The 26,401-nt window shown below is 40.3% G+C and overlaps 2 protein-coding genes and 1 non-coding gene across 7 annotated transcripts in view; 1 reads left to right on the forward strand and 2 right to left on the reverse strand.

Annotated features, from left to right (window-relative positions):
- LNP1 (leukemia NUP98 fusion partner 1) overlaps nucleotides 1–13,920 on the reverse strand; it is a 37,432-nt gene extending 23,512 nt beyond the window's left edge. Inside the window, exons 1-4 of one of the 5 annotated variants that reach the window (XM_057545547.1) lie at nucleotides 13,120–13,839; nucleotides 8,550–8,653; nucleotides 8,151–8,195; nucleotides 79–160 (exon numbers count right to left, since the gene is read on the reverse strand). The gene's annotated coding sequence lies outside the window, so the exon portion shown is untranslated. Of the gene's footprint in view, nucleotides 1–78; nucleotides 161–8,150; nucleotides 8,196–8,549; nucleotides 8,654–13,119; nucleotides 13,840–13,875 lie in introns of those variants that run through there. The other 4 variants (XM_057545546.1, XM_057545545.1, XM_057545549.1 and 1 more) reach the window with 4 other exon arrangements.
- Nucleotides 4,811–4,941, reverse strand: LOC114236067 (small nucleolar RNA SNORA31). Its single transcript, XR_003622105.1, has one exon. It is a non-coding gene; the product is annotated as a small nucleolar RNA SNORA31 (small nucleolar RNA).
- Nucleotides 13,921–13,964: 44 nt separating the features above from the next.
- The window catches only part of TOMM70 (translocase of outer mitochondrial membrane 70), a 47,658-nt gene continuing 35,221 nt past the window's right edge, over nucleotides 13,965–26,401 (forward strand). The window contains exon 1 of the mRNA XM_007164030.3: nucleotides 13,965–14,467. Within this exon, the coding sequence (XP_007164092.2) occupies nucleotides 14,141–14,467 (327 nt within the window). The 5' untranslated portion in view covers nucleotides 13,965–14,140. The remainder of the gene's footprint in view (nucleotides 14,468–26,401) is intronic.

A 26,401-nucleotide genomic window follows, 5' to 3' on the forward strand; every position in this document is an offset into this window, starting at 1 on the left:
GTGCAGGGTATCAGATGGTGAGCTGCAGCTCAACAGTAGATCACAAGAGGAATTAAAATAGAGAAGTTTATTACTCACAGGTCCTGGAGGAAGTACCTGGCATGCCTTGAGGGACCACATGGGGAGGTCAGGGCAGAGTGCAGACAGAGAGAAGCAGGACCTGGGGAACATGTTTTTATTAGAGTCTATGGGTAGAGTGCTTTGTGGTTCCCGGGCTAAGGCCTGATTGGTCAATTCAAACCAAAAGAGCCAGGGTTCTGATAAATCCCACAAAGGTCTTACTGGTCTTATCTAAGGAGCATATAAGGGGAAGGCACTGGGAAGCAGGGGAGATTGTTGATCACAAGGGCTGTTGGGGAAGTCATATCAGGAACTTACATTTCCTTGTGACTCTGTGAGCTGCCATCTAGGGCATGGGTTTGCCTGAGGGGACTAGTGTCAGTTTAAGGTCACTGCTGGCTGCTTGGCCAAACAAAATAGATGCTGAGGCAGCAACAGCATGGAGGAGCTTAGCTAAATTCTCAACACTCTCTTTATACCAAACACTTCCTGCTGAAAGGTCTAGATGAGAATAAAAAATGATTGGGAAAAAAAAATGTAAAGTTAAGATTACTGTATGAGACACACTGACTTTGTAATAACACAGAAAAAACAAAAAGCCAGCACCTGGGAGATGCAGGGAAAGGTGGGCATTAATGATTTCTGTTTTTTATAACTGCTGTTTTTCAGAACTGATCCTGGGGGCATTCCCTGGCAGTCCAGTGGTTAGGACTTGGCGCTTCCATTTCCGGGGTCCCAGTTTCAATCCCTGGTCTGGAAGCTAAGATCCCGCAAGTTGCACAGTACGGCCAAAAAAAAAAAAAAAAAGAACCACTCCTGAATGCCAATGTTGCCTTCCCAAGATGCTGTAAGGTCCTGAATTCAAACTGACTGCTGAGCCTATGAGCACACCTGACAACACTGACTGTGACACAACAGGGATTGTCCCCAGCTCCTCAATTTCCATGAAGAACACCTGTAGATGTTGTCCCCACTCATGAGGCAAATGAACTGATGTCAAAGACAAGCAAAACTGATTGAAACTGACTGCCTTCTGGAAATCCTTTTAAAACTAGGGACTCAACTGAATTATTTGGACTGGACAGAGAGCCTTAAGGCAGAAGGATCCACAGTGGGAAGCCACACTGGAAGCCTCGTTAACCTGTATTGCCTGACTAATGTGTGTCCTCGTTGGGGTGACTTAACAGTTGCACACTTTTTGTTTCCAAGGGTACTCTCTGTGTGTACCTTGACTATCATGGACCGCCTCTGTCCTGGAAGGCACGCAGGTCAGCGTCAACTTACCAGTCAGAATTGTGTTGTGCTTGAATCGATGGCTCAGGCCAGGTTAAGAAAAGGTTAATACAAAAACTTAAGGAGAAAGCCACCTAGCTTTCTAAGAATGACCTTTATTTTTAATGGGATTTGTTTAAATTGGCTAAATCCAGGACCCCTAGAGGGCATAACAAAAGTCAATATTACAGGATACTTTAACCCTGCTGCATGGGGTCCTACTGAAAATAATTTTGCTCTAAAAATGCCTTGGCCAAGAAGGTGGACTCTGCAGAAAAGAGGTAACACAGAAGCCTGAGACTGCCTATCCTTAGAAAGGCCTCCTTGCAAGGTTGGCCCTTATCTGGGAACTTGGCTGGTAACCAGTCCCCTGTAGTGATACAAAACTTTTCCTAACTGGAACCCTCCTACACTGTTGGTGGGAATGTAAATTGGTACAGCCACTATGGAAAACAGTATGGAAGTTCCTCAAAAAACTAAAAATAGAGTTGCCATATGATCCAGCAATCCCACTTCTGGGCATATATCCAGACAAAATTATAATTCCAAAAGATACATGCACCCCTATGTTCACAGCAGCACTATTTACAATAGCCAAGACACGGAAACGACCTAAATGTCCATCGACAGTTGAATGGTTAAAGAAGATGTGGTTTATATCTACAATGGAATATTACTCAGCCATAAAAAAGAACAAAATTCTGCCATTTGCAGCTACACAGATGGATCTAGAGATTATCACACTAAGTGAAGTAAGTCAGAAAGAGAAAGACAAATACCATATGATATCACTTATGTGTGGAATCTAAAATATGACACAAATGAACCTATCTATAAAACAGAAACAGACTCACAGATATAGAGAACAGACTTGTGGTTGCCAAGGGGGAGAGGGGGCAGGGGAGAGTTGGACTGGGAGTTTGGGAGTAGCAGATGCAAACTATTACATATATATAGAACAGATAAACAACAAGGTCCTATTGTAAGCACAGGAAACTATAATCAATACCCTGTAATAAACCATAATGGAAAGAATTTATATATATATATATAAATATGTATATATAACTGAGTCACTTTGCTGTATGTACAGTAGTAAATAACCCAACATTGTAATTCAACTATACTTCAATAAATATATATATATATAAAAAACTGAATCACTTTGCTGTATACCAGAAACTAACACAACATTGAATGTTAACTGTACTTCAATAAAAAAAGAAAGAAAGATAAAAAAACTCCCTAACTGATAAGAGTGGCCTATGCTGCTTGTACAACCAAGGTGATTTATGCTGAACAACTGCTTTCCTTCTGAAAGTCCGGAGTTTTGGTACCTGCCAGGCAGAGCATGCCTACATGACCAGCATCAAATAAAAACTTAGGATTCTGAGGCTCCAGTGAGCTTCCCTGGTAAACACTTGGCACGTGTTGTCACAAAACAACAATTGCTGGAGGAATTAAGCACGTCATGTGTGACTCCACTAGGAAAGGACTCTTGGAAGCTTGAGACAGGTTCCCTCTGGACTTCACCTAAGGGCTTTTTCAGTTTGCTGATTTTGCTTTGTATCTTTTCACTGTTATAAATCTTAGCTATGAGTACATGTTGAGCCCTGTGAGTTCTTTTAGTGAGCCACCAAAACTGGGGGTGGTCTCTGGGACCCCAATGCAGGAAGGAAAGGGAACTCTTCAAACCTTGGGCCAAAAATTTTCCCAAAGTAACAAGATATAAACTTACCACCAAAAGAAAAAGAATTTGGTCTACATTATGTAAAATTAGTCCACCTCCATTTGTTTCCCTAGTTAAGCCCATCTCTTTTAAAGTGTGAGAGAAAGATGGCTCTCCACTTTGCCTGTCCTAAAGTTCTTATAACAAACCTAGCACAGCAAAGGAGCAGCAGCAGGTGTCAAGTCTTGGCAGCTGGGGAAGAACTGCTCTTCCATCCTGTCTGGGAAGCCAGGGCGTGAGAGGAGGCCATGCCACACCCTGGGAGCCCAGCCGCCAGCTTTCCCTGGCAGGGGCTTGGACACCTGCCTTGAGGAGATGCTGCCAGGGGCATGGGACCAAAGGGAGCTGCCCTTTTGACCCTGCTCTAATGCTCTGCCTTGCCAAGCCCAGTGTTTATGCAAAGTGTCAAGTGGCTGAGATAGCTGCAGCTTTCTAGAGTTTGTCCATTTTCTTATGGTACTTAATAGGAAAGGAATTACCTTCTCTTAGAGGGTAGGAAACTTGTGGTGTGTGTTCTCATAAGGTGATCAGACATCAAGGGTGCCCAGGTGATCAGTGACAATGATCCTTGGCCTGTGTAAAAATGAAGTGGCTTTGCAGGGCCCTCTTTCACATTTGCTGCTTCAGAAGACTGCAATAATGCACACACGATTTTGCCTTTATTTCACTCTCTTTCATTCATTTCCTTTTATTTCACTCCCTTTATTTATTTCATTCTCCACAGCCCCTATATGTTATAGTAATGTATTTTTTAGTTCATTTTTTTTCTTAACAGTTAAAGGGAAGAATTATTCCTCACACTGCTTTCAAGCTTGCCCAAGCCAGTCTCACTCTGGAAAAGAAATGCTATGCACAGAAGAACTACGCTGCTACATCTCTTTTTTTCCCTTTCTTTCTCTTTTTTTTTTGTAGTCAAAATACGTCAGTGGTTTTTAGACAGTTTTCACTTGCCAGAAAGCAGTGCTTGAAACCGTGTGCTATGTTCTACTTAATGTCTTGACTGTCAGAATGTTCTTTTGCAGGCAACATATCCTAATGTAATCATCCATCTCCATAATCGTTGTCCAGTTACATTGTGAAGTTTGCAAGCCTTCTGAGGTGATTATCAAGACACAGATTGCTTGTTGCTTAACCAAGTGTCCTAAAGCATGTACGTGAAGGTACATAATTATCATTTTTTATTCTAAAAAGCTATGTAGCTTACATTATGAAAACTATTTTTAAAATATACCACTGTTGATGTAAAAAATATGTGAGGGAAATAAGGTATGTTTTTCGAGGTTTGCCTACTGGAATATTTGTTGTATAAATATCCAGTTACTTTGGCATTAAGCATCACTGAGTTCTGCAGGATTCTGGCCAATGGTAGGCTTCACCAGAGTCAAAGTTTTTAGATACTGTAATAGGTTTTTATAAAACAATACCTCATCTCTTTCACAAGAGACCTTTAAACACAGCATTGATTCTCATCTGCCAGAGATGGACTCTGTGCAGCTCTGACTCCAGCAGTGTTATTAATTGTATGACCTCTCAAGGTCTTTTTGATCCCTGAGCACCTATTATTCTATAACAGATTGAACACACTGTTTGTTAAAATTTACCACTATGTAAAAAACTTTATCAGTTCAGCTCACCAGTGTGTTATACTTCAGAAAAAGCTTCCTCCCAGTTATTAATTTCACAGTGCAATTTCAGAGCCTAAGGGTAGTGCCTCAGTACTTTTTTTTTAATTTGTGAGTTGCAATTTTTTCCTGTATTCCCCCATTCAATCTGGGCTGCCACAATCAGACAGACGGAAAGTGTGAGGACACTTTTTTCTTGCATCTGTAGTGGAAACCTTAGCAAACAGGAACTGCTCCAGGCCCGTCAAATAGATGCATCTCAGCACTTTCTTTTAACTTGAGTCCATAAGCCTCCCCATGAGAAGTGCTCCAGAGAAGAACTGGGCTGGGGGAATTAGACTCTTGTGAGTCTCACTTCTAATAGGGGCAAAATTTTGCGACGTACAATAAAGGAGTGGATCACCAAACATTTAAAGGGAATTGTGGCAAAATACTTATGACATTTAGAAAAATAAATTGGAAAAATTAAATTTTGAGTCAATAAACAATGGGAAATCTTCAGAGTACTAAAAAGAAAAACTTTAATGAAGCATATATATATAAAACAGTGGGAGTTACACAAATGGGTAGCGACTAGATCAAAATGCTATTGAACTACAGGTATTCCGGGAAGATAATAATGAAGATAGCATAGCTTTTCAATCTCTCTGAATCCCCACATAAAAACCAATAGCGCAACTGTAAATGAAAACACCCTTGGGGCTTCCCTGGTGGCGCAGTGGTTGAGAATCTGCCTCCAATGCAGGGGACACAGGTTCGAGCCCTGGTCTGGGAAGATCCCACATGCCACGGAGCAACTAGGCCTGTAAGCCACAACTACTGAGCTTGCGCGTCTGGAGCCTGTGCTCCACCACAAGAGAGGCCGCGACAGTGAGAGGCCCGCGCACCGCGATGAAGAGTGGTCCCTGCTCGCCACAACTAGAGAAAGCCCTGGCGCAGAAACGAAGACCCAATACAGCCAAAAATAAATAAATAAATAAAAAACAAAACAAAACAAAACAAAAACCACCCATGGACAACTCTGCAACAAATATTGGCAACAAGATGTCCTCCACCCCCAAGTGGAAAGTGTGAGGTCACACAACCAACAGCTAAGACCTGATATAGTTGTCCATGCTGAAGGAAGAATGAAGCAAAAGGGCATCCGTCAGACCTAAGAACAAGAGGATCACAAAATAGCCAATAGTTTAGAAAGCCCAAGGGACCAATTTGAGAATCGTGTTATCCTTTTATCCACAATGTTGCTGAACTATTTTTTTAGACCTAGATTATAGATTTTCTTGGATTTTTCTATGGAGACATATTGTCAATAAATGTTAAAAAGTTACTTGTTTCCACTATCCTTTAATTTCCCTTTTTGTCTTATTCACACTTCAGTAACATGCAATAAACCTGAAAAGCTTGACTGGTTCTTGACTTCAAAAAGAAAACTACTAATATTTCACTTTTAGATATGATGTTTATTTTATCAAGGTTCTATAATGAAAATGTTTTTCTAATTGCATCACAAGTAAATATGGCAAAATACAACTTTGGTTAAATCTTGGTAGAAGATCATGGTAGATTAAAAATAATTGCAACTTTTGCTACTTCTTCCATTGAGAGTTGGAGTCTAATTCACTCCCCCATGAATCTGTCCTGTTCTTACTAACATGTTTGACCCACAGAACATGGTAGAAGTGAAGTTTTGGAAAGCTTTGCAGCTTCTGCCTGGGACTCTTAGGACACTCTAGCAGGGAACCCTGAGCTGTCACATAAGTCTGACTACCCTGACTGCTATGCTGGAAAGGCCACAAGAAGGTGCTCCACTTGATAGTCTCAAATGATTCCAGTCTCCAAGCTATCTTCACCAAGGTGTCAGACACTGAATGAAGCCATCTTGAACCCACCAGACCAGCCATCCACCAGGAGAGTAAACTCTGCTGACACCAGCAGAAGAAAAGAGTCAATCAAGCCTTGCCCAAATTCCTCAGCAACAAAATTGTGAGATGTAATAAAATAGTTATTTTAAACCACCACCACTTGGGACAGTTTGTCAAGCAGCAATAGATAACTGGAAGATAGGTATAGAAACCACTTCTTACGGTTTTATATTTTTTCAAAATTTAACAAAATTGAGTCTCCTCCTCATTACTGGAGTTGAGGCAATTTTCCACTGGTTAGGAAAAACAACAAAAGGTAATAGGGAAGCATAGCATAGAGGATCTCAGGTTCAGTGCTAGAACAATGCAAAGATCAGGTCTGCATGACCAGGGTCACTTAGTGATGGGCCAGCATCTTCATGCAAATCAGAAAAAGGAATACCTTTCTCCTGGCAGGCACTGCCTAACACTAGACTGTGATGAACAAAGTGCAGGCTGAATCTCAGCTCCCACTTCTCCCAGCATCCTTGTGCAGGGCACAATTAGTATAACCTATATGCAGTATCTTTATAAATTAAAGTGCAAAGCAATGTTTCTACATTTGCAAATGACATAGATTCTTGTGGGTGGCAATGAACTAAGTTGATGAGGATGGAAAGATCTTATGAATCTGTGTGAGTGGGCAGAAAGGTGGCAAGTGAGTGCACAAAGTATACATATGAGCTAACAGTCACAGCTAAGGAGAGGGATCTAGGGTTATTGTAGATTGTTCCCTGAAGATAATACAGAGGCTTCTTCTGACAGCAAAAAGAGCAACTACTTGATTGAATCATTAAAGTGCCATTCCCCCTGAGAAGCAAAGCAGTACCACCCACTCAACTGATGCTCTGATGGAAGCTGAATAAGGCAGAAACCATTATGAGAAAGACTGGAGAAAAATTAACAGCATGAGGGCTCAGAAGAAACAAGTACTTCTATATATGAGTGGAATATGAAGGACAAACCAAGCAGGTCCTGGTGAAAGCAGCTGCAGTGGTGGAGATGGTAGCAGTGACTACCGCATGCTTAGGACTGGGAACAAGTAGCTATGAGGATGGTGGTGATGCAAGCAGACTATTTCTGGTGATGGCAGCAGTAGCAGGAACTGAGTTGATTTCCCAGCTGATACCAGTGATATTGGACGGCAGTGGTGGCACCAGACCATTAATGCTGGCAACAGGAATGGAGGTAAAGCAGTAGTCGGGAAACTGTCAAATACTTCATCAACTCTTTATTCCGCATTGACCACATTTCTGGTATCATGTTGGGTAGATAAATAAATGTTAACAAATACCCATTATATGCCCAGCCCCGTAATAGATGTGAGAGTACAAAGATGACTAGAACATGGTCTCTACCCTTCAGACGCTCAAAACTGAGTATGGGGAGCACACATGAGAACAAATAATTATGGCAATGTGGTAACTGTGAAAAAGAAATATAAACTTCTGTATAGTCCAATGAAAAGAGAGAAAACATATTCCCTTGTTTTGACATACAGCATTAGAGCAGGCACTGTGTTAGGCACTGTGTTAGACACAAGATAAATCAGACATAGATCCTGACCTGGGATGCTTATAGTCCAGTCGATGAGGTAGAACAAATGTAATTCTATAAAACAAGAAGAAAAGTGATATGTTTTAGAAAGTTCCAGAAAAAGTATTTTAGGTTTTTAAAGGAAAGCCTGCATATAGTAGACACTCAATATTGTTTTAAGGTGCATTCTACCTATTCAATCTTGAATGCCACTTTTTCCTTCTTTGATACTCTTTAATATAGTTTACTTTAAAAAATTTTTATTGAGTGCCTACTATATTGAGTGCCTGCTATACACTGAATATTTTTGATGAGGTCATGAGGGTAGGACCCTGGTCCACTGGGATTAGTGCCCTTATAAGAGGAGACCCTAAAGAGCTTGCAGCTCTCTCTCCCCTCTGGTGAGGGAAAAAAAAGAAAGAAAATCACCTGAGGACACAGTGAGAAGGCAGCCATCTGCAAGCCAGGAATAGAGCCCTCACCAGAAAGCTAACTGTCCAGAACCTTGATCTTGGACTTCCCACCTTACAGAACTGTAAGAAATAAATTTCTGTTAGTTAAGCCAACCAGTCTATGGTATTTGATTATAGTAGTCCTAGTAGACTAACACAAGTTTTGGTACAGGGAATGAGGCCCCCAGCCCCCCCAAATTGATGTCCTTCTCACCACAAATTCATGTACAACACAATTCAGTCAAGTTTTTTGATGCTCTATTACGAGGATTTCTTTCCTCCAATTTCCAATAACCTCTCCCTCATTTCCATCTGAGTTGTCACTGGAATGGCCTTTATCATCCATATTTCTACCAACATTCTGTTCATGACTATTCATGTATTTCTGTAAGATGGAAGCTTTGTCTCCTGCTTGCCTCTTTTCTTTCTGAGCCCTCACCAGAATCATCTTTAATGTCCTTATACCTATCAACAGTTTCTTCACAGCAATCTCGGCTTTTTCTAGCATGGGCTTCAAAACTCTTCCAGCCTCTACCCATCACATAATTCCAAAGCCACTTTCACATTTTTTGGTATTTGTTACAGCAGTACTCTATTCCTAGTACCAAAATGTATTGGTATTACTTAGGGTTCTCCAGAAAAACAGAACCAGAAATTTATATAGAAATTTATAAAAGGAACAGACTCATGCAATTATAGAGGCTGAGAAGTCCCAAGATCTGCAGTCTACAACCAGAGACCCAAGAGACCTGATGGTGTAAATACCAGTGTGAAAGCTGGCAAGCTCAAGACCCAAAAAGAGCCAATGCTTCAGTTCAGGTCCAAAGGCAGGAAAAGATCAATGTCCCAGCTCAAAGTAGTCAGACAGTTGAAGTTCCCTCTTACACAAGGAAGGGTCAATCTTTTTGTTCTATTCAGGCCTTCAACTGATTATGGCCACTCACTTTAGGGAAGGCAATCTGCTTCACTCAGTAGAATTGATTCAAATGTTAATCTCATCAGAAAAACATACAAACAAAAAAACAAAACAAAAACAACAACCAACCCTCACAGACACACCCAGAATAATATTTGACCAAATACCTGGGTTCCTCGTGGCCAAGTTGACACATAAAATCAACCATCATACTGACTATCTTCTGGGCTCTGGGAGTACAAAGTGAACAAAGTTTCTATCCTCATGCAGCTTATGCCCTATTGCAGGGTCACATAAATAAATAATTTCAAACAATGCTAACTGCTAAGAATGTGGACCAAGGAAAAAGACAAAGTGTAAGAAAGGATGTGGGGGTGGGCAGGGACGTTTATAGGAAGTAGAGTAAGTCTAAAAGTCTTTGAGCTCAAAAATGAAATTGGAGGGACTCTGGTGGCACAGTGGATAAGACTCCGTGCTCCCAATGCCAGGGGCCTGGGTTTGATCCCTGGTCCGCAAACTAGATCCCACATGCATGCCTCAACTAAGAGTTCGCATGCTACAACTAAGGAGCTGGTGAGCCACAACTAAGGAGCCCGCCTGCCGCAACTAAGACCTGGCGCAACCAAAGAAAGAAAGAAAGAAAAAAGGAATGAAATTGGAGTTATGCTTTGGGAAGAATAATCTAGTATCAAGGTGCAAAGTGACACATAGAAGAGAGGCACTACAGGTGGGGAAGCTAATACAGCATTCAGGAAAGATGAAGGAAATGGAAAAAAGAGAGAAAAGAAGGGAAGAAACTATTTATTGAGCACCTACGATGTGTCAGACACGCTTTTAAGTGTTTTCACATATTTGAACTGGGAAGTGGCAGGGGGCATGAAAAGGAAGAAAAATATTAAAAAGATATTACAAAGAATCATCAAGACTTCACAGCTGATTTTGTGTTTATGTATGTGTATATTGGTACATTTACTTGTACTTGGGTAGATACAGTTGGAAAAAAGAAAGGTTCAAAAAGGTCTAAGGTTTCAAGTATGGGTAACCAGCAAGGTAATACTGGTATCATGAGAAAAAAGGATTATACAAAGGAAGAGAATGAGGAGGGAGGACAATGTGTTATATTTTTTTAAAATGAGGCATTCAGGCAAAACTGCTCAATAAACAGTAGGAAATCACAGGGCTACAGGTGAAAAGATAAGTCATACCAGGAGATGTGAAGATAGAGATTATCTTCAGAGATATGGTACCTGAAACAATGAGATGTACTTTGGTTACAAATGCAGAGAATGAAGAGAAAGAAGAGGATATATTTTTATGGATTCTCATACTTGAGGAAGATCTAGAGGTGCGCTGTCCAGTATGGTAGCCATTAGCCACATGAAGGGACTTAAATCAATCTAAATTAAAATGAAAAATTTAGTTAGTCGTACTAGCTATATTTCAAGTGGCTACCATATTGAATATCAGAGTTATAAAACATTTCCAACATCACAGAAAGTTCTATTGGACAGTATGTACCTAGAGATTCATCAGAGTAGCAGAAAGAGGAGAATTTAGTCTCCTGAAAGCCATTCAAGTACAGAATGACCCATGGTATTAAGTGCTCCAATAAAAGCATATGAAAGCTAAAAACAAACAATAACTTGTGACTCTTAAAGCAGTTTCAGACTAGTAAAAAAGTTAGAAACTAGATTATAAGAGATTTTGGATGAAATTGGTGATAAATAGGTAGAGGTAACAAGTATAAACAATTCTTTCAAGTAACTTTTCAGTGAAGAAAAACAGAAAGAATGTAAACCTAAGGAAGAACTGAAAGAGAATCAAGCTGTGTATGTATGTGCCTAAGATAAGCATGTTTGTGGGCTCATTGGAAGGCTTGGCTACCAATCAACCAACCAGCTATCCACTAACTCTATCAGTCAAAAAAGGCTTTGATGTAGCGATGACAATTGAGGGGATAGAATCATACAATTTTAAAGCTATGAGAAGCTTTAGGAATCATCTAATCTACTGGTCACATTATATAGAAAGCAGGTGCCCAGTCACACCCACAGCTTAGTAGTATTAAAAGCTAGAATAAGAACTCAGGTGTTCTGCATCCTAGGCCATTAGATGTTCAGCCTCATTCAAATGCCTCCTAAGACACAGACCAGAGAAGTGAAGAAAGCTTCTTCTATTGAGTTCCATTAATCTAGCAAGAAAATATCTATGTTCACATATATAAAACTTCAATTTAAAAAAAAAAGAGACAATTTTTTAACTTCTCTCCTTTAAAATTTAGAAAAACAGAACTAAGCATTGAGTGCCTACTATTTTGTAACAAACATTACACTAAAAAGACCTTAAATATCACCTAATTAAATCTTTAATATAACCTGTTTTCAGTAATTCACAGCTTAGAAATTTATGCATCAGGTCAGTGAGGTCACAGAGGTAGTGACACTTTTACTCAGTTCTATACTATAATCAATTAGGAAATGGTGGAGAAAATGGGAGAAAAAAGATGAATAGGCTAGGGAATGGAAATTAGATGTTTAACACAGTATAAAAGTAACAAGGACAAATTCATATACATGCCAATCTTAAAAATAAAACCAAAGAAAACCAACCCTTTAGATAAATAATTGCTAATTAAACAAAATGTTTCAAGGAACTCTAACATTGCCTTTGGAGGGAACTGGGTGGCTGGGAACAGGGTTTTAAGGAGACTTTTCACAGTAACTTTTGAATTTTAACAGTAACAATCTATTACCTATTCCAATAAATAAAGTTTCTTTTAAAAACTTTGTATGTTTCAGTTCCTACCGGTAGTTTGTAATTACTAGCATTCTACAATCCCCTGAGGCTGCAGAAAAATTGAAATTTCAAGAAAGAAAAATCCTAACTCTGTTCTGAAAAGGCAAGGGAAAAATTACATTAAGAACAGAAGACTTGCCTTTGGGGGTTGGGAATCAGGAAGGGAGAGGTCATTGCCTGCAACAATCACTATTTGATCAAACCAATTCTATTGCTATTATTTTTAGCTCATCTTTTGAGCCTGTTGCTAAGGAACCCTACAGCCCGAAAGCAATTTACTCACAGGAACCCACATGAAGCAAGAGAAAAGCAATGATGCTGAAGCTTTCTAATTAGGCCATTAAGTCTATTTTAGTGCCGTTTAATAAATTATCTCCTCTCGATTTTTATGCACCGCTATAGTGATGTTGAAAATCCTCTGCTGTACCCAAAAGCAAAATCATCATAAATTTTTAATATGAGGGTCTGCAAATCAGTATATCTGAAATGGGGAGCCATAGTTCTGGATTCTGATTTTCTATTAATACTTGTCTTTTATTCTTGATAATACTAAACAATTTCTTGTTTAGTATTTTCTATCAAGAATTCTAAACAATTTCTTGCAAGGGAAATTTTTGTATTTTAAGAGGTCTGGTGCAGAACATGAGGAAAGGATTTGACAAAGCTATTAGATACATAAAAGCTATGAATTAAAATTTCTACTTGGGATGTGGCAAGAGAGATGAGACATCTAGTGCAAAACGGCATGACAGTGGGCGGAACAGAGCACTGGCGAGGCCGCGGATATTCCAGGGAGCGAGGTGTCAAGCGAATCCGGTATGACACAAATACGTACAGGAAATGTGGGAACTCTAGGTCTTCGCATTTCTACCCACTCAGTTCGAGAACCTCATAACAACACACAGACGTCATCGCTTTCGTAATTGGTGCAGACGGTGAGTCGCAGGGACACCGTTCAAGCCGTTTCAACTGGAGCCAACCTGTATTTGCCCGTTTCCACCGAGCCTGATTTGTGCCACCTGCTGTTGCCCCCAATAACCTCAAATTCGTCCAAACTAAAGTCTGGACATGGTAGACCTAAGAAGATCGGTGATACAGCGCGCTATCTTCAGCTTTTGGCTCTTTCCTCCCATATTTTTAAAAGTCCTTCCAATCCGTTGGTTTCCGAGGACACAGGGACAGACAACGGAGCTAAACACCGCCGGGCTCTAAGTAGCGTCAACGTGGCAGTAACGAGAAAACGAGGGGTCCAAATTCCACCAATAAATTAGGCAGCTCGGCCTATGCCCCGCCCACCACTCCTGCCAGCCAATAATCTTCACAACTCTTCTGCTACTCCCGCCCATTCTTAGCGCAGTTTTAGAGCTTCTTTCCCTCTTGCTCTGCTCCCCCGAGCACCAAAAACCCGCTGTATGTGCGCCCCTCTTCCACTTCGCTATACCAGAGAGCCCTCTGCCCTTCTTTACTGAAGGCGTAGGGAACGGCATCGGCTACCACCCGAGGCCCAAGATCCCAGAAGCTAGTCTCACAAACAGCAGCGGAACGAAAGAAAACGAAAAGGGCTGAGACTTTCACCGCACGCCCAGTTTACCTTGACCCGGAAGTGATTCACCACTCTTCCTCCCTTCCCACTCCTCCCTCCCTGGTTGAGAAGGGAAGAGGACAGCCAGGTCTGGCCCGGCATGCCTTGGGCTTCCGGTGACCTCTGGCCTTTTTCTGTCGTCCGCTCTTGCTGCCTAGCGTGCTTGTTCGCTCACTGCTTTCCGTCCTTGCCTCCCTCCCGTTTTTCTTCGCACGCTGCCTGGTGACTGTGGCGCCCGTGAACAGCAAGGAGGAGGTGGCGGAGGACAGTCGTCATGGCCGCCTCTAAGCCTGTGGAGGCGGCGGTGGTCGCAGCCACTGTTCCCGGCTCCGGGAGTGGGGTGAGCGGCGGCAGTGCGACTGCGGGCCCGGGCACCGGGGGCCTGCCGCGATGGCAGCTGGCGCTGGCGGTCGGGGCGCCCCTGCTGCTGGGCGCGGGTGCCATGTACCTGTGGAGCCGGCAGCGGCGGCGCCGGGACACCGGGGGCCGAGGCGACGCCAGCGGCCTGAAGCGCAACAGTGAACGGAAGACCCCGGAGGGCAGGGCCAGTCCGGCCCCGGGCAGCGGACACCCCGAGGGCCCCGGTACTCACCTGGAAATGGTGAGAAGCAGCTCCGAGCCCTGGAGGTAGAACCCGGCGTGTGCACCCTTTCCTTGACGGGTTGTGCCCGTCAGGGGGCTTCCCATCAGACGGAAGCTGCCAACAGGCAGCGCATGGGTTTAGGAAAACTTAGTTCTGGCTGCCTTTATAGGGAATGGAGTAGCCCGAGGGCACAGGTTAGCAACATTCGTTGAGAGCTTTCTTTTGGTTTCAGAAAAATACTTGCTTTTCTTCTCAGTGACACAGCATTTACCCTTGGCGTTGTGGGTACGGGGACATTTGCAAATGTGATGATTGTATTTAACTAACTAATGAAGGAGGCCAAATTCCCTTAACTATTGGTACGTTGTGATATGAATTGCCTTGGTCATGTCTAAGGCCTAGGATTTAATTAGTAATAATCTTTTAATAACAAGCGAATCCCCTTTTTTGAAGTATTTTAGGGTTGGGGATAGGTAAATACAGTGACTGTTGGTTGACAAGAGTAAAATGGTGTTCAGTGGCATTTATTTCATCTGTGGGCATGAGTTCTTAAACTTATGGGGTAGAAGCATCTTAAATTCATTTTTAAATTTTACCTGGAAATTTACATGACCAAGCCTGACATACGGTTAAGCCAGGCGTCGGAGTGTCTGGTGAATTAACTGCTTTGTATGGCTTTATTGAACTATTAAATCCTTCTGGTATCTGACAGCTGTGGGGGGAATTGGCCTGGCTGCATTTAACAATACTGGGGTGAGATAATGTGAGGTGGAGGATTGTATCTGAGTCTGAGATTGTACAATGGCGGTTACGGAGTAAATCAGAGTTCACAGTAACCTATGGTCAAAAAACTCCCAATTATATACATTTGCAAGTTATTTCCACATTATACTATTCAGACTGAAGACATGTTTTTACTAAGTAGTCAAATTAATTTTAAAGGAAGTTCTGATGTGGAAGCAAACTACCTTAGTTTAGTGCATCCTATATATCTGGCGTTGTGCTAGGCCCGGAGAGAGCCAAATAGTCTTTCTAATAGGAGAGTAAGATACTGCTTTAAAAAAAAAATACAAAAAAGATGCAGTACAAGTATGCTGGAAGAACCCAAGGACTGTGAGAACCAGGAGAAGTGTGCTTTATATTGGGCTCTCCAGCATGGTTACCTTGAGAAAGTCATTTTATCTCTTCGACGTTAGTGTCATCCCTGTAGAATAAGAGGATTAAAATATTGGATCTCTTATATTTCATCCAGCCCTAAAAATTGGTGATTCTGAGTGCTGTTAATGAGAGTGGTAATCAAGGTGATTCTTTGAATTTGTCATCATTTGTCTTGTTTTCATATTTCTGAAATTCTCTGGTCATTTCCTATTTCATTAGCTTATTTTAATCACAGAAGAATAGTAGGTGAATGAAAGATACATAAAAGTTCTCTGTTTTATAATAATCACCAAAAATAAAGATAACTTCTATAAAAGAAACAAGGCTTTGATATTTCATTGCAGTTTCAAATACTACCCCACCTCACCTCTTTGGTATTTGATAGAATTCAGCAAACTTTCAGATTTTAGATTTCCTTAAATCCCATTTTCAGCTTTTCAGCATTGTCTAGGTCAACACTGTGATAATTTTTAAATTTCATGGTGTATTGTAGTTTTATCAGAACATTTTTTTTTTAATTTATTTATTTATGGTTGTCTTGGGTCTTCGTTTCTGTGCGAGGGCTTTCTCTAGTTGCGGCAAGCGGGGGCCACTCTTCATCGCGGTGCGCGGGCCTCTCACTATCGCGGCCTCTCTCGTTGCGGAGCACAGGCTCCAGACGCGCAGGCTCAGTAATTATGGCTCACGGGCCCAGCCGCTCCGCGGCATGTGGGATCCTCCCAGACCAGGGCTCGAACCCGTGTCCCCTGCATTGGCAGGCAGACTCTCAACCACTGCGCCACCAGGGAAAACCAGAACATTTTTTTTAATTCACCAGACTGGCGCTAAAAATTAGACTTTAACATTGACTTCTTTGTATAACTTGAACTGCTTTAAAATGATTCCTTTTGCCCCAAAATAAAACTGAGCAGAACACTTGCATATACTGTTCTTGTGGAATTTGTGGGGTGGTACCTGTAGTCTTGCTTTGAGTTACTAGATGATACTTGAGTAAAGCAACAGTAAGAATGTCTTTGCCGTTTTTTTAATGGAAATTTGTATTTTAGCTGATGGTGACCAAAAAATACTGAAAGACTGTTTTCTGTCTTTTTTATAGTCTAGCCCTCAGAGTTATTATTAGACTACCTAAATATAACTGACCACAAATTGTAATTTATTATTATCTGTGGTTGGAGAAATTGCTTTATATTTGAATAGCACCTTTAAATTGTCAACCTCAGTGGGTTTTGTAAACAAGAAAGCATTTGTTTGAACTGATGGAAAAACTGGCAGAATCCTGATGCTCTGACTGTTCTTTCTCCACCTGAGCAATAGCTGTAATTTTTAAGGCAATGAAGGAATGGACAAATATTGTCAGTTCAGGGTTCAATATCAGTGAATAAAGTGGAAAATCAGTGGTTATTGTCTGTTGGCTTATGTTTGCCTTAATGTAAAAATGAACTAATAAAATAACTGGGCTTCTGTCTCTTGGGTTTGAGATACTCACGTGCAAGCAGGCTATATCAAATTTTTTTTTTTTTTCTGGGATAGCATATACTTGTAAAGCAAAAGCAAAAATTCATATTTTTGTTTAATTAATGGGGATTTTAGGATTTCACCAGCGAAAGGCGTCTAATCACAGTTCATAGTGTGTGAGATAGAGGTAAAGTATTAAATCATAGTCCACTTTGGGCCATTATAAAATCTACCATGATGTGCCCTTTTGCTTCAGTAATTTATTTTGAAAACTTGAGAATTACAGATTTTACAAAGTTGGTAAGGTTCTTTGCCAATCATCTAATCCACAGGACTTCTCAGACTTTGGGCCAGAGTTACCACAGGGGAGCATCATGCCCACATATTCACCAAGCATGGTATCTGGTTGCACAAATGTCTTAGGTATTTCTTTTTTCAAGTAAACTGTGATTTTTTTATTCTAATACATTTATTTATTTTTGGCTGCATTGGGTCTTCGTTGCTGCGCGTGGGCTCTCTCCAGTTGCGGCGAGCGGGGGCTACTCTTCGTTGCGGTGCGCGGGCTTCTCACTGCGCTGGCTTCTCTTGTTACGGGGCACAGGTTCTAGGCACCTGGGCTTCAGTAGTTGTGGCACGCGGGCTCAGCTGTGGCTCATGGGCTCTAGAGTGCAAGCTCAGTAGTTGTGGCGCACGGGCTTAGTTGCTCCACGACATGTGGGATCTTCCCGGACCAGGGCTCGAACCCATGTCCCCTGCATTGACAGGCAGATTCTTAACCACTGCGCCACCAGGGAAGTCCCTGTGATTTTTTTTTCTAATGTGCATGTATTTATTATTGACTTTATAGTAGTGTTTTATCCAATTGTTTTTAATTTGATGATTTTAAAAAGCAGTTATTCTAGTGTTCAAGTTTTTTCAATGTTACGCAGGAGTTAACCCAACAGGAAATGTTTAGGAGCCACTAATCTAAGTCAGTCCTTTAGAATAGGAAGGGAGAGATGTACCTAAACATTTTAATAAAGGGGTCAAAAACTGAGTAACCTGCTGTTATCAGTCATGGTTGAAATGAAATAATTCTTCCCCCTCAATGATCTGTTTCTAATCTTTTTTTTTTTTTTTTAAATCAGGGTCACTAGTGACATTCTTATATAATTAAGTCTAGAGAACACCTTTCAGTCTTTATCTTACTTGATGCTTTGCAATATTTCACATTGTCTTCTCTTAATTTCATAATTTTTCCTTTGGCTTCTGAGACACTATGTTCTCCTGATTTTCTTTGCTTTTCTTAAAACTTCCTGATACCTCTCTTTGCTGATTCCTCTCAGTCTCCTTTCCAGGCTCTTTTCTCTGCCTCTTTTGGTGACCTTCATGGTTCTGTCATAGGCATTCTTATATTCCATACCTTCACTGGATGCTTGCTTGCCCTCCAGAAGCTTCACTTAACATTTATATACTGATGGCCCCCTAATTTCTTGTTTATAGCCCAGACCTCTCAAAAGGCCCAGATTTAAAGGAAGTCTTCACCTCATTACCTTACTAGTGTTTCACACCAGACTCCTGTTTCTCCTGAGACTATTCCTTATCATTTAATGTGTGTCATCTAACTAGTTTCCCAAGCCAGAAACTTGGATATCATCCCTAACTTTCTATTCTTTCCATGTTCTCCACATCCAATCTAGAAACATGTCCAGAAAATTCAACTTCTTAAATATCTGACTACTCCTCCATTCCCACTGCTATTTCTTGACTGAATAACTGATATTCTCATTAGTGTCTTCCTCCAATCCATTTTGTCAGTACTAGAGTAAATCTTAACAGTCCCATGCTTAGAACTGTTAAGTGGTCTGTTCATTGCTCACCAAGATAAAGTTCAAATTCATCATGATTTAAGACCCTCTGTGATCTTGATCCTGCTTACGTGTTGTCTTCATCTCTTGCCACTTCTTGTTTCTTGCCTTTGGATGTTCTGTAACAATGCCCAGTACCCCTACCTTCTCATCCTTCAAGTCACAACATGTAGGTCATTTCACCTTTTCTGAAACTCTTCTACCTAAGCATACCGTTATGTGATTACATAACACTGAATTTTTCTCTTCCACAGCACTTACCATATGGTACTAGAGTCATTTATTCATGTCTTTCCTACTAAACTCTTGACTCTGTGAAGGCTGGGACTGGCTCTATCTTTCTCACCATTTTTCAGAACTTGGCACAGAGCAGGTGTTGAGTGAATGAACTGATGAAGCTTCATTATTTGACATTTTTAAAAAATTCCCACAAACTGAATATTTTTTCAAAATTTCCAGCTTTTCATTTGAATTCTACCGGTTTATCCTAGAAATTGGTTTACCAGTCGTAAACCTCATTTAGGCATTCCTTTTATAAATCACGTGATTTTGTATGAACTACAACCATAATCCTGCAGAAGCAGCATTCTTTTTTTTTTTTTTTATAAATTTATTTATTGTATTTATTTTTGGCTGCGTTGGCTCTTTGTTGTGGTGTGGTGGCTTCTCGTTGCGGAGCACGGGCTCTAGGCACACAAGCTTCAGTAGTTGCGGCGCACGGGCTCAGTAGTTGTGGCTCTCGGGCTCTAGAGCGCAGGCTCAACAGTTGTGGTGCACGGGCTTGGTTGCTCCGCGGCATGTGGGATCTTCCCGGACCAGGGCTTGAACCCGTGTCCCCTGCATTGGCAGGCGGATTCTAAACCACTGCGCCACCTGGGAAGCCCTGGAAGCAGCATTCTTACAAGTAGGTTCTTCTTAGGTAAAGAGTTCTCTGTGTTACAATTTAGTAGGTGGGGTTGTTGTAGATTTTTAAATTTCAGGATGTAATAGGGAAAGGACTTTCTTATTATCTTAGGTATGTTTTATCCTAGATTTGATTCTTATAAAAGTAACAATTGGTTAATTAAGTACTGAAAGATTGTTTCTCATGAGGTAAGTGTTCCAGAGTTGATTGCTACTTCTATAAAGTTGGGATCCAAATTTTAAAATATGCCTTTGGAATTTGATACGTTTAAGGGAATAAAACCATTTAAGAGAAACATTATGGAACCACCACATGTATATTTTAACTGGATGTAAATGTGTAATTATGGTGATAAGTAATATAGTAGTTCCCTCTTACCCACAGTTTCAGCTTTCTGTAGTTTCAGTTACCCACAGTAAACTGTGGTCTGAAAATATTAAATGGAAAATTCCAGAAATAAACAACTCATAAATTTTAAATTGTGCGCCGTTCTGAGTAGCGTTATGAAAACTCACACAGTCCCACTCCATCCTACCCTGGATGTGAATCATCCCTTTGTCCAGCATATCCTGCCCGTTAGTCACTTTGTAGCTATCAGATTGACTCTTGCACTAGTAACCCTTATTTTGCTTAATAGCCCAAAGCACGAGAGTAGTGATGCTGGCAATTCAGATATGCTAGAGAGAAGCCATTAAACTGCTTCCTTTCAGTGAAAAGGTGAATGTGCTTGACTTAAAGGGAAAAGAAAAATAATCATATGGTGAGGTTGCTAAGATCTATGGTAAGAATAGATGTGTTTCTGAACTGTGAAGAAAGAAAGAGAAATCTGTGCTAGTTTTGCTGTCACATTCAAACTGTAAAAGTTACAGCCACAGTGTGTGTTTAGTTAAGATGGAAAAGGCATTAAATTTGTACAATAAGGTATTTTGAGAAAGAGACCACATTCACATAATTTTATTACAGTATATTGTTACAATTGTTCGATTTTATTGTTACTGTTACAGATCTCTTATAGTGCCTAATGTATAAATTAAACTTTATCCTTGATACTTATATATAGGAAAAAATGTATATATAGGTTTCAGTACTATTCACAATTTCAGGCATTCACTGGGGGTCTTCGAATGTATCCCCTATAGATAAAGGGGAGATTACTGTACCTATTTTATTTGCTTACACATGGATTAATGTACCTGATTCTAGCTCATTTCCTTTTAGTGACTATATGTGTGTGATCATCAGAATAATATTTTATAAATACTTGCTAAGAATTTACAGTGATTCCTTATTACCAAATTCATGTCATTGAAAGCCGTCTGTAACATAGTCATGTTACCATTGCAGGAATTGTTTTAGAGCTCCCTTTCTGGTCTCCTGAATTTCTTCTGTGTCTGTGTGCTGAATAACCCTTTTGGCGTTGTTTTTCCTCCTTGGAGTATTTTCCTGACTGTCCTTTGTTAGTCATTTTGGTTCCAGAGCAGATTGTTCTAAGTAACCTTCACTGAAGTAACCTTGACTGATGATTCAAACCCTGATTGTTTTCTTACTTTGTATTCTAATAAATTTCCGGGGATTGTATCAATACTTTGTTGCTTTGTGTTTAAATGTAACTTGTTTTCCATAGTAGATTTATTTACCTCTGCAGGAGGTGGGGTGCAGGTTCCTAGGTTTTGTCTCTTTGACAAGTTTCAGCAGTGTTTGTTGTAGAGAGAGAAGACATAGTATTTACTATGTTTCTCGTTGTTTCCTTTTAGATTTATTACTTGAGCTATTTGTTCCTAATCCTTATGGTTTACCCACGTAGTTTGTATGTAAGTGTGTGTATATATGCAGTTGCTACTCTTTGAACTAAAAATTTTCTAGTTATTAGCTACACAAGTTTCTAATCACCTAATGTACATTTTCTTAATGTGAATTGGGGTTTCAGTGTTTGATCAGCGGTAGTTCTTTTGAGAGGCTGCAGTTCACTTGTTTCTTGCACTGTCTCTGGAGTTCCTTCAGGATAAAGACTATCCTGTTGATCGTTGTACAGTGGAGTCACATCAAATGTGCTTTTAACTACGATGAAATCCATTACACTTGCTTGGCAAAAAGCAAAAGACCTAATTATGCTGATGATTCTCTTTGTCCTTTTGCTCTGGGGTCAGCAGTGAGCAAGATATACCTGGACTCTTTCCTTTGTTTCAGTTCCAGAGTGTGAGTCTGGATGTGATTCTGATGATACTCATTCTTCATAAAGTGTGGATGACAATCCGTGCAGTATAGAAGTTTAGGCAATGTGGAGCCAGATTGCTTGTTTGAATCTTGCCTTGGGCAAGCTTCTTCATCTCTCTGGGCTTCAGTTGCTTTATGTGTAAAATGGGGATAATAATAGCACCTACCTTGCATTTCCTGTGTGTTACTCTTCTGAAGAATTTTCAAAAGTAATTTTGACAATTGATTTTTGCTTCATGCATTAATGTCAGGATTCTGTACAAGTTTCAGCTCCACATATTTTTTGAATTCACTTAGCAGAATCACATGGAGTCATGGAGTTGACTCTGCTGGACAGTTATTCATTATGAAGAGATGAAACTTACTCAAATCCTGGATGGAAAAAAAGCTAAGTTATCTAATAGATTGTTTTAAATAATACTTTGATTGTGTGACATACTAGGCAGAAGTGAATGTCTTTCTTTTCTTTTTTATAATTTGTATTCTTACCAGTATTCACAAAGTTTAAATTTATGCCTGTGGAAATTGAATACAGAGTACCTAATCTTTTCAAACTGTTTTCTTTTAGGAAGAGATTAGTACTTTTTTTTTTTTTAAAGAATGTTTTGCTTATTTCTTTTAAATTTTATTTATTTATTTATTTATGGCTGTGTTGGGTCTTCGTTTCTGTGCGAGGGCTTTCTCCAGTTGTGGCAAGTGGGGGCCACTCTTTATCGCGGTGCACGGGCCTCTCACCATCGCGGCCTTTCTCGTTGCGGAGCACAGGCTCCAGACGCGCAGGCTCAGTAATTGTGGCTTACCGGCCTAGTTGCTCCGTGGCATGTGGGATCTTCCGGGACCAGGGCTCGAACCCGTGTCCCCTGCATTGGCAAGCGGATTCTTAACCACTGCGCCACCAGGGAAGCCCCGAGATTAGTACTTTTTGAATCCACCAAAGTTACATGTGGGAAGCGGGAGTGGCAGGAGTGGAGTAGCGAGAGTTTGGAGGCTTGTGAATAGGCATTAGCAGTGGGAAGTTACTGGAAGGTTTTAAGCAGGGAATATGGTCCAGCTTACTTAAGAAGAGCTTTCAGATCAATCAGAAACTAATTTGTTGTAAGAAAAGTAAGAGAAAACTGCATTTTCACAGAATTTTACTGTAAAATATTATGGAATGTTCGGAACCTTAAAAAGGTTACCAAAACCAAGAGTGATTTCGAGTAACATAATGTCTTGATAGTCTTTTAAATCTCCTTAGTAGCTTTTAGATATGAAAATAGACCACATGAAAAGATAATAGCATTTCAGGGTGTTCCCATTACATTCTAGAGCTGTATGTCTTCATTTCTCATTTATAAAATATGCTTTCAGAACTGTCTTTGGGCTTATTTTCCAACTTCAACCTTTAATTCCAAAAGTTCTTATTATAACTTGAGAAGGTAGACTGAGTGGGGGAGAAAGTGACTGAAAAGCAGTGCAAAGGATTCCTGAGTTGGAATTAAAATCCCTTATATTATAAAGAATTGGTAGTTGTATATTTTCTAATTTAAACTTTTTTCTCCAGTGCATTTATTTTGATTTCTACCTGGTATTGGCCTCAAAGCTTGTGAAAAAAATGTCTAATTCCTGACACAGCAGAATGCTGGTGTTGATTGATAAGCGGGCATTGTGCTAAGTAGCTTTTTGTCCTAAATTTTACCGGTGGGCCAAAATAATTAGATTTTCTGTACTGTCCCTGTTGTAATGCCATTCTTTCTCTGCATTTTTGTTAATGAAGGGAAGCAGTTGGACAGAAAGTAATGTGGTGGTGGGGGGGGGTGCAATGAGCAGAAGGTGATAGGGAGGTTAACTGAGATATTGTTCTCCCCAAACATGGTTTGGTAGCGCTCTGGAGTGACAGTGGGAGAAAATTTGCAGTTTGGTGATTTGCCTATGTAATTTGATCCTTTTTCACTCAATGTCATAGCGTCTTTTTTTTTTTTTCCCCAGTACAGTAAGGAAAGGAAATTAAGCAGGTTCTGATTTAGGCCTTAGGTGATAAGGAATTTATAATAATTTTTAAAAATTTATTTTATTTATTTATTTTTGGCTGTGTTGGGTCTTCGTTGCTGCACGCGGGCTTTCTCTAGTTGCGGCGAGCAGGGTCTATTCTTCGTTGCAGTGCATGGGCTTCTCATTGCAGTGGCTTCTCTTGTTACAGAGCATGGGCTCTAGGTGCGTGAGCTCAGTAGTTGTGGCTCATGGGCTCAGTAGTTGTGGCTCACGGGCTCTGGAGCACAGGCTCAGTAGTTGTGGCCCATGGGCTTAGTTGCTCCGTGGCATGTGGGATCTTCCGGGACCAGGGCTCAAACCCGTGTCTCCTGCATTGGCAGGTGGATTCTTAACCACTGTGCCCCCAGGGAAGCCCCTAGGAATTTATAATACTTTTTAAAGGGAATCTATTGTTAAACTTGACTGAATGGAGGGAAATGGGTAAATTGAAAGATTCTCTTGGTTGGTTTTAGGTTGATTTAGACCTTGCTGAATAAAAATTGGAAGTATCCATCTTTCTAAGGAGAGGAAGCCTTGTTTACCTATCCAGTTTTCTCTCTATTCTTTTAACTTGTCTGCCTTCACCATGACTGCTTCTCCTTGAATTCTGTGTGACATCCTGTAGCCTTAAACTTCCAGTAGACAGGAAAGAGTGCATTGCCTGTTTGTGTTAATGAAACAAGGTCATTACTCTGTCCGAAGAACGTTCTTTTTATTTAATCTGCAAATCTTTAGTAAAAATACTAAATAGAATTTCAATATGTTTGTAGCTGAACATACTTCTCACAGGCATTTGACATATTATTTTCTCTATCAACAGTCCCTAGTGTTGTTAGAATGTGTATTAGCTATGTTCTCAATGACTTAGAAACATTGTAAACTTTTTACAAGAAATTGAAATAATGTTTTTCTTGCTTTTGTATTTAACAAAAGTAATTGTTTCACTATTTTGAAGTTTTATTAGGCACACAAAGGTTTGTGGTAATGATGTTTTCTTGGCAGATTGTATCTTTTATCAATAAAACTGCCCACAGAAGTGCTCCATCTGAGGCATGTGATGGTATTTTGTCTCATACTGCCTTTTTGTCTGACACTGCCTTCTCTTTTGCAAGTATTTGCATTCTGTAACGTTTTTACATTGTTTTTTACATTCTGTAACTTTTACATTCTTTTTTTGACCTGTCATTTTGTTTTAGGTCATGCCTTATAGGTAGCATGTGGTTATTTTTTATTTTAAATAGTTTATTTGGGCTTCCCTGGTGGCTCAATGGTTGAGAATCCGCCTGTCAATGTAGGGCCCTGGTCCGGGAAGATCCCATATGCCGTGGAGCAACTAAGCCCGCAAGCCACAACTACTGAGCCCACGTGCCTAGAGCCCATGCTCTGCAACAAGAGAAGCCACTGCAGTGAGAGGCCCACTCACTGCAGCGAAGAGTAGCCCCCGCTCGCCGCAACCAGAGAAAAGCCTGTGCGCAGCAACAAAGACCCAATGCAGCCAAAAATAATAAATAGATAGATAGATAGTTTATTTATAATAGGGAGATTTAACCTATTCACATTTATTGTTATTATTGACATGTTTAATGATTCCTGCCATATGTACTCCACTTTTTTGTTTCTTCCTTTACCCTCTTCTTCCTGCTTTTTGTTTTATTGATCATCTCCCCTGCTTTGGGGTTTATTTTTAGTGGTAAGGAAGTTGTACACCCTCTTCTTCCTGCTTTTTGTTTTATTGATCATCTCCCCTGCTTTGGGGTTTATTTTTAGTGGTAAGGAAGTTGTACACCCTCTTCTTCCTGCTTTTTGTTTTATTGATCATCTCCCCTGCTTTGGGGTTTATTTTTAGTGGTAAGGAAGTTGTACACCTCTGTTTCTGTTCTTGTGTTCAACCTTAAATGCTAATTTAGCTAGGCATAAGATTTTAAGTTCAAGATAATCTTTCTTCAGGACTTTAAAGTTGTTGATTCATTGTTTTTAAATACCTAATGTTGGTGACAGTATGACCCCAGTTTGGTTCTTTTTTTCTTTGTAGGTAATCTGGTTTTTTTCTACCTAAAAACTTTAAGGATTTTTACTGTGAAATTTCACCATGATATGTCTAAAAATGTGTGTCATTTTTTTTCAACTCCAGGAATTTTTCTAATATTTTCTTAAAACACTCCTTTCTATGCCTTTCCTTCTAAAACTCAGATAGATAGATGTTGGAACTTTGGTATTTATACTCCATATCATCTAACTTTTCCTCCAGACTTCTCACCTCCCTGTCCTCTGTTCTTGTTGCATTCTGGCAGATTTCCTTGGCTCTGCCTTCTACTCGTTAATTTGCTCCTCTGTTATGTCCATTCTAATATACAATCCATCCAT

The sequence above is a fragment of the Balaenoptera acutorostrata genome, chromosome 4 (assembly GCF_949987535.1).
Source record: "Balaenoptera acutorostrata chromosome 4, mBalAcu1.1, whole genome shotgun sequence".
Classification (NCBI taxonomy): Eukaryota; Metazoa; Chordata; class Mammalia; order Artiodactyla; family Balaenopteridae; genus Balaenoptera; species Balaenoptera acutorostrata.